The sequence below is a fragment of the Rhinolophus sinicus genome, linkage group LG02 (genome assembly GCF_036562045.2).
Source record: "Rhinolophus sinicus isolate RSC01 linkage group LG02, ASM3656204v1, whole genome shotgun sequence".
Classification (NCBI taxonomy): Eukaryota; Metazoa; Chordata; class Mammalia; order Chiroptera; family Rhinolophidae; genus Rhinolophus; species Rhinolophus sinicus.
Window position 1 is genome coordinate 131,018,628 of NC_133752.1, and position 12,574 is coordinate 131,031,201.

Consider the following 12,574-nt stretch of genomic DNA (forward strand, 5'->3'; position numbering starts at 1 on the left):
TGATGTCGCTTACATGTGAAAACTTAAGAAATCAAGTTCATAGATGCAGAGAAGAGATTGATGGTTGCCAGATGCTGGAGGTGGGAGGTGGGTAAAAGGGATGAAGGTGGTCAAAATGTAGAAACTTCCGGTTATAAGATAAACAAGGTTTGTGGCTCTAAAGTACAGTATGGTGAGTATAGTTAACCATACTGTATTATATATTTGAATGTTGCTAAGAGATTATTAGATCTTAAGAGTTCTCATCATAAGAAAAAAATTAGTAACTATGTTAGGTGATAGACCTTAACTAAACTTATAATCATTTTGCAATTTATGCATATATCAAATCATTACATTTTAAACTAATACAATATTATACGTCAATAAAAAATAAAAATAAAAAATGAAAAACTAGCTTGCATGATTTCAAGGTTTACTTGTTAACACATCGGTGTGTATCATCTTCTGACACATAGACATTGATGCCTAGTTTATAGACAGAGGTGTCTAGTTTTCCTGGGTGATTCAGGAGTGGAAGACAGGAGAAACCTCTGATGAAGACTTAGCACTTCTGCTTTTGGCGAAGATGGAGTAACAGGACCCAATTTGTCTTCCTACTTGAATCAATAAAAATAAAATACATATGTGAAAAAGCAGTTGTCAAGAGACACGACATCAGGCAACAAAGACCAGTGAACCCTGAGAGGATGGAAACCAACAAGGCGAGACCTATACTGCCATAGCTTACCGCCTTGAGAGAATATGCAGGCCATAAAGAAGTACCAGAAAAGAGACACCTGCACAGAGGCAGAGCTCCAAAGATGTTCACAGGATTGTCTTGAGTATTTAGCAGGGTATTGATCAGCAAATACAGATGTGGAACATACACCCAAGATCAGGAAATGAATCACTTAAAAGAATAAGACAGCATATACTTAATGCTCACCCAGCACTGGGCCCATTGCCTCTTCCCACTAACCAGACTGGAGAACCTTGTAATCTTAGGAATTGTGTTGAATACTCAGAAGCATCTTTCTTTAACAGAGGGAGATCATTATCCCTAATCTAAACCACTACTTTTTTCCTGCCTAACAAATTTTAAAACAAGGCTCAAATAGATCAAAATGCCAAATAACATAAATGCATGGGAGAAAAATAAGAGAAGAATATTTATAGAAATACAAAAATAACCATCATCCAACATGGTAAAATGCACAGGATCAGGTATCTGATAGAACATTATCTGCATGCAAACAGGCAAGAAAATGCAATGTGAAATAAAGAGAAAAATCAATCAATGGAAATTGAACCAGAACTAACACACCTGTTAAAATTAGTAGACAAAGTGACTGAGAAAAAATATTAAAAGGAACGAGCATCAGTGCCATGTGGGACAACTTTAAATGGTATAATATACTTATAATTGGAGTCTTTAATATTTGAAAATACAAACTCTAATTTTTTTCTATTTTTAATTAAAATCTGCGTATCCAAGAAGCTCAATTAACCCCAGGAAATGTGAACACTACTACACCAATGCATATCATAATCAAATTACTCAAAACCAAGAACAAAGAGAAATTTTTAAAAGCAGCCAGAAGAGAAATACATATAATGTACTTGGAAACAAAGAAAATAATCCAGCAGATTTCTCTTCACAAACACCGTGTAAGAAAATAAAAGGAAGTGGGGCAACATCTTTAAAGTTCAACCTAGAATTGAGCCCCTAGTGATAGTCTGTATCATAAATTAAGGAGAAATAGAGACTTTCACAGAGATAAAACACATATAGGATTAAGTGCCAACAGACCAACAGTATAACAAATGTTAAGGTCATTTAGGCAGAAGGAAAATGATACCAGGTGGAAATATGGATCTGCTCAAAGAAATGAAGAGCATCAGATAATGTATAAGGTCAAAATAACAAAAACGCTTACAGGTTTACATGTCCAACTATAAAGCAGACTAAAATCAAAGAAGACTCTCATTTCCATTCATGTCTCCTCCACCCTTTTCCTTTCTTCCCTGTCTCCTGCAGGTAGCAATGTAAACTTACATTAATTTACATTTATCTTTTCATTATTTTCCCTGGAAAACAGAGTATATGTATGTGTTTACATAGCACATATGTGTGTGTGTTTTTTTTTTTTTTTTTTTGTGTATACACATATTGAAGTCTAAGCTAGGAACAGCTTCAAGTTTTCCTTTCTCATTCCCTCCATGTCCCTGGAGGAGACAGCCCAGCCCAAGTGTGATTTTTAACTGCATGCTGAAAATCCAGACCGAATTCATGCAAATGTGTCCATGAAATTAATTGCCCAGATACCTTATTGTAAACCTGAGAAATAAGATCCCAGCCGGGTTCTTTCTCACCATGTGTTTCATGTTGGCCGCGTGGGGCTGGACTTTGCCACGCATTTCGTTGTGAGCCTTGACACACTGGTCTATGAAACTCGGGTCTGTGATGGAGGGGATTTTGGGAGAAGGCTTACTGGCTACCAGACAGAGACCTAAGGTCCATAAGCAACTTAGTTTCTTCCCGAGAACCATGGCGGGACACAGAGGATGCCCTGACTGCGCAGACCGGTAACGGCTCAGCCAGCCTGCCTTCCCTGGCCCCTGGGGACCACGCTCTCCGCTGGCTCCATGCTCCCGCAGGAGCTCGAGCCCACCGCGGGATGCGCTCGCTGCAGGCTGGGCCGCAGAGGGCAGGGCCACAATGGGGACTGGCCTGGCAGCAGGAGTAGCCTGCCAGAAAACCCTGGGCTTCAGGAGAAAGCCCTGAATTGCCCTCTGCTGCAGAGTTATAACCACCACATAATGCTTTCTGCAACCCAATCTGGAATCACTGGGAGGGGACCTGGATTGCAATCTAGATTGCAAAATGCAGGCAGCCCAGCGTCATGTAAAAGCACAACAGGTATTAGATGCTGACAATGGACCAGGCCTGTGCAAAACCCTACGTATTAGTTTCATAGACTCAGCTTCTGTGTACAGCTTTTTACTTGTTTTATATAAACCGCAGCATCATATTGCTTGTTTCCTCAGATATTGGTGATAAAGGAAGAATATACTCAATGATATAGTGTGATCTTAAATTATTGTTTTGTCAAAGATTTGCTTGTTTTTTTATCTGAAGAGATTGAATGACTTAGAGAGATAAAAATAGACACGTGGAAAATGTAGCCAAGTAATTTTTCTCCACAAATCTCTTGTTGATACTAAGAGACCTACCTTTTTGGTGACTAACAAACTTCAGATAAAGTACTGCTTCAGTTGGTAGGCAGAAGACTAGGACAGAAGGCATGGGATTGGTTATTTTACTTACATTGCAATATAAATCAACTTCATTTGGCTTAATGGTTTAAACCCATTATATCAGTTCTTAATAATAATAAACCAGCCTCTATGGAAAACAGTATAAAGTAATACTGTTTTTGGAGGTTCCTTAAAAAGTTAAAAATAGAACTACCTCATGACCCAGCAATTCCACTGTATTTGTCTGAAGAAATCCAAAACACTAATTTGAAAAGATATACCATATGCGCTCCTATGTTCACTGCAGTGCTATTTACAATAGTTAATTATGAAAGCAACCTAACTGCTCATCAATAGACAATTGGATAAAGAAGAGGTGGTACATACATATGATGGAATATTACTCAGCCATAAGAACGAAATCTTAAAATTTGTGACAACATGGATGGACCTGAGTGGTATTATGCTAATAAAATAAATCAGACAGAGAAAGACAAAACCATATAATTTAATTTATATGTGTAATCCAAAGAACAACATAAATGAGCAAACCAAACAGAAAAAGACTCATAGATACACAGAACAAACTGATGGTTGCCACAGGGGTGGGGGTTGGGGAGCTGAGTGAGAAAGGTGAAGGGATTAAGAAATACAGATTGGTAGTCACAGAGTAGTTATAGGGATGTAAAGGAGACCATAGAAAATATAGTCAATAATGCCACAACTACGTATAGTGCCAGGTGGTTACTGGACTAATCAGGGAGTCTAGTATAAATTATATAATTGTCTAACCATTATGTTGTACATCTGAAACTAATATAAAATTATACTGACTGTCAACTGTAAGTGGAAAAAGTAAATTTTAAAAGATTCCCAGATCCAAACAAAGTACACAAATATAATAAGGTAGTATCTAGTAGTAGGCAGGATAATTTTACAACCCTTTTGCATCTGATGAGAGGCCAGATTCTGAGTAGATTTTGAAGGGAGGACTGAGAATATTTGCTAATGGATTGGTTGTAGGTTTTAGAGAAAGGAAGATAAAGACTGACTCTAAGGCTTTTGGCCTGAGCAATTGGAAGGGTGGGGAAGACCATGAGGTAGTCGGGTTTGAGGAGGTTAAGTCTGACATACGAAGTAGAAATATAATACCACTGTGTCCCTTTTGTAAAAAATTAAAAACAAGCTGAAATAAAAAGTGCTCTTGAATGTTTGTTCCAACCTAAACACTACCCAGAGCTTTATGTTTGAAAGAAAATTTGGCAAATATATTAGCAGGTAAATAAATAGAAGTATAAATTATTCTCTTAAATTGATTTCCCAATAGTTAATACTTAGACAAGATTCATTATTCGTTCATTGAATAAATATTTATCGACTGCTCACTCAATGTGGTCCTGTCCTGGCACCAGGGGTTCTGCAATAAGAATGGCAGACAAGGTTCCTCATGAACTTGTAGCAGTAGAAGCAGGCAACAAAACATAAACAAATATATAATAAAATTTCAGGTAGTAATCAAAGGCCATGAAGACAGTAGAGTATGAACATGGACTTTCAAGGAAGATGTGAAGTGAAAACAAACCCTGGGGGAAAAACTTGAAATCTATTTAGTTTTTGACAGTTACTATCCTTTTGGGACACTTCTTCTGTTGTTGGTGGTAAGGGAATATAAGCACATCTTATATTCAGAGAAAAATTTAATGTTTCTCTCTTTAAGACCCCAAAGGATTTTTACCTCAAAGGATATACCCCATATTTTAGTATTTTATCTCCAAATTTAATTTTATAAAGCAGTAGGCACGCTCACATTTATTAACTTTACAAAGATTCAAATAGAAAATAATAGTTATAATAGTTACTACCTTTTATTTAGTACTTACTGTATGAAAGATACATTTATAAGTTTTGGACATGTGCCATCTCATTTAATCTTTTTCTGTGTGTGTTTGTGAAGTAGTTATTGATTCCCATTTCGAAGAGTAAACCAAGGCACAGAGAGTTCATCTGGCTGGAAACTGGGAGAGCTGGATTCAAACAGGAAATCTGATCGTCAGAGCCTGTAATGTTAATCCCTATGTGAATAACCACTGACGTGTCCAGTGGTTATTTAATCCTTTATTTTGTTAAAAACAAATATTCTAAGTGTGTGTATGAGAGTTAATTTATTGCTTTCATGCATAGTGTGTACAAGGGGAAGAAGCAATCACTGATCTTACAACTCTGGATAGGAAAGCCCTCTTACAGCAGGGTTATGCAGACAATCGTTATGATGCACAGCGGAGTACAAGAAAATCTGATGCTGTAAGTTATTATTTTTACTTATTTGATACACTACTGAGATTATTTGCCCTCCAAGATTTTATAACTTACACTTGAATAAATAATTTCCAAACTTGAATTTGGACTAAGGTAAACTTGCATGAATGTGCAAATTGAGCCCTCATTTTTACAAATGATTGATGTTTGGTTTATTTACTGTGGATAAATTGTCTTGAATCCCCGAGAGTTTGTAAAAATTTTGTTTATGTTGGTCCAAATGTTTATTGGTTGTTATTTATATCAGTGGACTCATTTGACGTTGCTCCTCTCCCCAAAAGTGGTTTTGGTTATTGTTTTGAGAGTCACAACCTAATAAAACTAGAGAAATTCATACCATTTAATGACAGGAATAAAGTAAATTTTCTTTATGAAAAGGGAAGCAAAACTCTAGACTCTCAATATTAACTGTTAATTATATCCTTTACAAAATTGATTATATTGTTTGATTAGTATTGCTTAGACCAGTTCTGATACAGATAGATAAGTAACCCATTTCTATAATGTATTGGGGTAATCTGACCAAGCCCCTGGAAGTGGGAGTCTACTGGTCACCCCATATTCTCACAGGTGATTAGTATCTTACGTGTACCTGTAATGGGTTGATGGAATACTGGTGTGTGTTGGCTCAAAAGTTGGGAAAACTCTGGTTTGAATGGCTTAAATAATAACAAAGCAATATGCAGTTAGCCAGTTACATTATCATTTTTATTTGGATCACACTCATCCAGAATCACTGGCTCCTGAATTGACAGCAGTACGTAATCTCTCTTGACTAGGTGGACTGATTTTCTGTGGATGTCCCAAGCTGCTAATTTGTTATAGTTCTTTTAGTAAAATCACATACATATTATTTTCTAGCCTATTATTATTTAGATATTTATGCATAATAGAATAAGGAGTATTAGAAGGATCATTTTGAAAGAAAAGAAACTACTTTATAAGGCAAAACAGTGTCCCAAATAACGGTTATTTTGATGTGTTCCTGAAGTTACAGTTCAAATGCATGTCACCAATTCTTTGCCCTTTGGGTATTCTTGGTATAATCCAAAACCATCTGGGTGTTAGTGGATTTCTCTTCCTTACAATTATTTTGTTAGTGGAAATACGATATCTAAATTTACCATCAAGTACATTTTAGTTGATTGTAGTAGCCGTCATTTACCTGTGTTTTTCAAGGAAATGTTTATGTGAGTACTCTGAATGCATCAAATATTAGTATTGATTTATTTTTAAAATGTTGGTGGAAAATTTTTAATATAGTTTTTAACTTATTAACTGAAAAACAGAAGCGGTGAGCCAGTGTTTTCTATGTCCATATTAGAAGATAGAAGATTTGTTTGTCATTTTTCAATGGTATCAGATTCTTTGACTCAGTGTGACTTCTGCTTCTAATCTGTTTTATGTTTACATAAATCAATGTGCCTGAGGTTAGTTCTATCTTTCCTACAAAGTATAAGCCACCACAGATGTCAGCACTCAAAGGTGGGCTTTCTGCATGGGCTCTATACTCATTAATCTCACCTCTGGTGCTTATTTCTGGGTTTTACATCTATGTTCTGGCTGATCGATCTTTTCTATATATAATTTTCATGTTTTAGTCAGTGTCTACTTTCTGTATCACTCTTTGATATAATATGTACCTTACTTTACCGGTAAATTAGACAGTTTTCTAAGTTTTTAGTTGCTGTTTTAAATTTATTACTAAACAAAAATCATTATGAAGTATCATGAGCTTAAACAACAGAAGATACATTTATATATTAAATGATGTCAACTTTATATGGGACATTTCTGGATGTATAAGTGTACATCTGTAAAATATGTAAAGTATACATTTTAAGTTTCTACCAAACAGAAATCTAGGTTGAATTATACACTAACATTTAAATGATTGTGCTCAACTTCTCTAGATTTATTAGGAATTTCTACATTTTTGTTTCTATAATATGCTTTTTGTTTTTCTTATTTGAATTTATGACAGTTTCAAATAGAGTACTCTTTCTAAAGTTACAAAGCCTCTATATTAAGCAATAGTAGCATACTTGATTTCATTTGTTAGGTTGATCAATGGGAAAGACAGTAATTTATGTTCAAAAAATAGAATAAGCTTTATTTGACTTTTTAATTTTTTAATGTCCTCTATCCTTCAAAAGAAAAATTTTAGTGATTATAATTACATGACAATCTAACTGGAATTGAATGATTATAGATCGATTTGATATGATTTAAAATGTAGTAAAAATACTTTTGGATGAATTGAAAAAGCAAAAATAGTATGAAGATCATTTAGTCAAAACAGTAAGAGTGAGAAAATTTGACCCAGTATTATTAATGGATTATATACATAGAAAATACTATTATCCTATTAATGATGGGAGGCTTTTGTTTGTAATAATTCCAATTCAGTTTTAGCCTCATGTACTGTGAATGGTTTATATTTTAAGACTCTTGTGGTAATTATGGTATTATTCTGCTTTATGGACAATGAGGTTTTCTTTATTTTTCTCTTCTTAGGAAATGGTGGCCACTGAGAAGAAGAAACAGACTGTTGCAGAGCAAATGATGACAGACCACTTATCTAGGTGAGAGTTAGAAACTGGTAATAGGAATCCATTCAGAAAGTTCTATTAAATTTCTTTTTTATGCAGGACAACCCATATCCTTGGTCAGGTTGCTAACTCAGAGGTTCCCCAACCTTCTGTGTTCAGCGCACTCATACTGTTTAGTACGTTTTCCACAGCACTCCAATATCAATAGAAATACCCATGAGTTCTATTTATAATATACTTTTGTCTAAATAATTTAATGAGTGTTTACTTCCTAACACCGTAATGTAATGGCCATTTGAAAAAAAAATACATATAAATCGAAAGAAAATGCATTTTGTTTCATTCTTAAGTGGCCATAATTACTTCCTAATGGGATATATACACCTTCTGGGTACTGCACAGTCTCTCAAACCTTAGAATTGTTTAGGATGCTGACACCCTCACTTTCTGTTCCACGTGGCACTTGTTTTTTATCACAGGACTGTAGAAAGCCCAGCTTTGCAAAGATGTGACATCACTGAATGAGTGTAGCATGTTTCTTACTGAAACTCTGCATTACCTTGAGCTAGTAGTTCATGTGGTATCCAGTAAATATCAAATATCACCGTGTTTCCCTCAAAAATTAAAAATATCCTGCAGTGTCCCTCTGAGTTCCTTGGGGCACCCTGGAATTTTCCAAAGTAAATGTTCTAGGAAAAAGGAGAGGAGAAAAAAATCTCTTTTATGATTTTCTAGAGAGAAAATTAAACTTCTTATTTTAAATTTGTGGTTGTCTTGTTTGACTATATTTATTTGAGCAACACAAAAATTAAAATAATAACAATTTTCTAAGTATTGATTAATGATTTTTGATAAGAATATTTTCTTTGAAGCTTTTATGCTCTAATTAGGTTAAAATTAGGTTTTAATTTATGTGATATTGGTTATTAAATGACCAGGTGAAAGGGTGATCATAGTTTATCAATTTGCAGTATAAGTTTGTGTGAATCAATAGCTTTATTTCTGTATTTAGGAATGTGATAATTTTGAATGGAATAACATAATCTTTTCTTTCTCTAATTCTTATAAAAGGATTGTTCTAATTAGAGATTGATTCATTGGCAGATTAGTTCCTTTAGTTTCCTATTTTATTAGTTGAAGCCTGTGTGGTTTCTAAATGTTCTTTAAATATACCCATTTTTAAAATTGTAAAAGTATACCATGTCATATAATCAAAATTGAATATTTAAAATTTGTATTAGTTGTATTTTACTTCGTATAGATTTTAAATATTTAAATTTAATTAAGCTTTAAATAACGTTGTTTTTAGGGTGCAAACTTGACATTTTTGAGTTCTGATCATCCAAGATTTGCAGAAAGCATGAAAGAAAATGCATATACTTTGTATCACAAATATTTAGCCCTGCTAAAGTGAATCCTGCTCTGTAGGTCAGCCCCTGCATAACAACTCCTCCACTGTAGTCATGGCCAGTCCTCACAATGAATCAAACCATGGAACAGCCCCTCCCATTGATGTGCAAACAGCTAACAAGGCTCAACTACAACAGGAGGTCACACACCACCCACACAAGGGATACACCTGGAGTACTCAGCTCAGGTGATCAGGAAGACTGCACCAAGGTGACCTACAGGACACCTACTACATCAGGCCACTCTATTAAGACCGGGAGAGATAGCAGTGATACCTAATACTTAGAAACAAACACAGAGAGACAGCCAAAAATGGGGAGACAATGGAACATATCCTGTAGTGTCCAGCGCAACACAGGCAATGAGCGAATGAGAAGGGGCGGAGGAAGGTTAAGAAAGAAACTGAAATCAAGTAAGTTATGAAACAGGGGGCCAAGGGCCTCGCCTCAAAGGACTGAGAGCCCCGAAGTGGGCCACTTTGTGGCTTTTATTGATGTACACACAAGGAAGTAACATTGTTTTCTCCATGTTCTGTGAATTTCATACATTATATTAGGAAACTGATTCAAACTAATCACCCTTTCCTGCCAGCAGTGGAACCATAAGTTTCAGGATGTACCTCCCGAAGGGACAAAACCTTTATGCTGAAACTTACTGATATGAATAGATGGAGAACTGATGTTAGCACATCATTGAATCTCTTCCCAAGCAGGTTGTGGGAAGTAATGCATCCATAAAGACAGACACTCTCCTTAGCCGGGGGAAGGTGGGGGTCTATGCCCACCTCTATCAATCCCATGGGTTCTCCTGTTGGTCCCCATGCAGCTGCGCCTGGCTTAGGTTGCTCCCTTCTGAAGGAATCTTACCCATCTTTGGCTGACCAGCCATCCCCTGGGGCTAAACAGGGAGACATAAGGTGTAAGCACAAAGGTGAAACAAAGTCCCTGAAAGGATCCGTCTCACAGACTCTCCTTTCTTTAGGGGCAGGTACAAGGGGACAGACGGGTAGGCTGCTGCATGACAACAATGTCCCAAATAAAAGAACAGAACAAAGCTCCAGAAAAAGTACTAAACAAAATAGAGACAGGCAATGAACCAGATGCACAGTTCCAAACACTGGTTATAAGGATGTTCGATGATCTCAAGGAGAACTTCAACAAAAAGATGGAAAACAAAAAAATGGAGATAAAAACCATAAAAAAGAACCAGTCAGAAATAAAGAATACAATAATTGAAACAAAGGATACTTCAGAGGGAATCAACAGTAGATTAACTGAAGTGGAGGATCAGCGATTTAGAAGATAAAGTAGCAGAAAACAAATCAGAACAGCAAAAAAGAAAAAAGAATCCAAAAAGGTGAGGATAGTTTAAGAGGCCTCTGGGACAACATGAAGTTTACCAATATTCTCATCACAGGGGTATCAGAGAGAGAAGCAAGAGACCAAGGAATTAAAAACCTTTTGAAGAAATAATGACAGAAAACTTCCCTAACTTGTCAAAGGCAATAGACATATAAACCCAGGGAGCACAAAAGTCCCAAAGAAGATGAACCTAAAGAGGCCCACCATTATTAAAATGCAAAAGTTAAAGACAAAGACAGAATCTTATAAGCAGCAAGAGAAAAGTAGTTAGTTACCTATAAGGGAGCTCCCATAGGCTGTCAGCTGATTTCTCAACAGAAACTTTGCAAGCCAGAAGGGATTGGCATGAAATATCTAAGAGATGAAAAGCAAGGACCTACAACAAAGATTACCCATCAAAGTTATCATTTAGAATCAAAGGACAGATAAAGGGCTTCCCAGATAAGTAAAAGCTAAAGGAGTTCATCACAACCAAACCAGTATAGAAAGAATGTTAGAGGGACTTCCTTAAGAAAAAAAAAAAAAGACAAAAACTATGAATAGTAAAATGGCAATAACTACATATCTATCAACAATTACTTAAGTGTAAATGAATTAAACGTTTCAATCAAAAGATTGGGTGGCTAAATTGATAAGAATACAAAATGTTTACATATGCTGCCTACAAGAGACTCACTTCAGATTGAATGGCACACACAGAGTGAAAGTAAAGGCATGAAAGGAGCTATTTCATGAAAATGGAAACAAAAATAAATAGCTGGGTGAGCATTACTTATACCTGACAAATAGACTTTAAAACAAAGGCTATTACAAGAGACAAGGGAGGACCCAGTAAATAAATTCCCACTTCTGGGTATTTATCCAAAGAAACACAAAATGCTGTTCATTGCAGCATTGTTTACAATGGGCAAGATGTGGAGGTGACCTGGGTGTTCGATGGATGGATAGATAAAGAGGAGGTAGTACATATATACAATGGAATATTGCTTGGCCTTGGAAGAGAATGGGTTTTTGCCATCTGTGGCGGCATGGGTAGATCTGGAGGGTGTTGTGCTAAGTGGAGTGTAAGACAGAGAAATACAGATGCAATGTGATTTTGCTTATATGTGGAACCTGAAGAACCTGTAATTCAGTTGGTGAAAATAAACAAAACAGAAACCAACTCACAGTTACAGAGAATATTTTGATTGTTGTCAGATGGGAGGGGTGTTGGGTGACAGGGTGAAAATGGGGAAAATATTAAGAAGTACAAATTGGTAGTTACAAAATAGTAATAGGGATGTAAAGCAAAGCATAGGGAATATAGTCAATGATATGGTAATAACTATGCATAGTGCCAGGTGGGTACTAGATTAGTCAGGTGGATCACTTCTTAAATTGCATAAATGTCTAACCACTATGCAGTACACTAACTTATTATATTTAGTAACTACTTTAGTAAAGTTCTTTAGTAAAGTTCTCTGTGTATTCTTAAGATGGCCCAAACTGTATTAGGTGCAATCACTGGCCCACAAAGGAATGCTAGTTGCCTGAGAATATAACCTCCAATGAGTTCCTGGAAGAAAGGATTACTTTACATGTCTAAGTGTAAGACAGCACTCTAAAGCCTTGATGCTATTTAACATACAATTTATAATATGAAGATGCAAACTATTTTAGGAATTTTGAACTCATCATTTTTGAGGGACTTACCTG

At 35.8% G+C, this 12,574-nt stretch overlaps 1 protein-coding gene across 1 annotated transcript in view; it reads right to left on the reverse strand.

Moving 5' to 3' along the window:
* LOC109460027 (GLIPR1-like protein 1) overlaps positions 1 to 2,532 on the reverse strand; it is a 29,527-nt gene extending 26,995 nt beyond the window's left edge. The window contains exon 1 of the mRNA XM_074324876.1: positions 2,356 to 2,532. Within this exon, the coding sequence (XP_074180977.1) occupies positions 2,356 to 2,532 (177 nt within the window). The remainder of the gene's footprint in view (positions 1 to 2,355) is intronic.
* Positions 2,533 to 12,574: the final 10,042 nt, after the last annotated feature.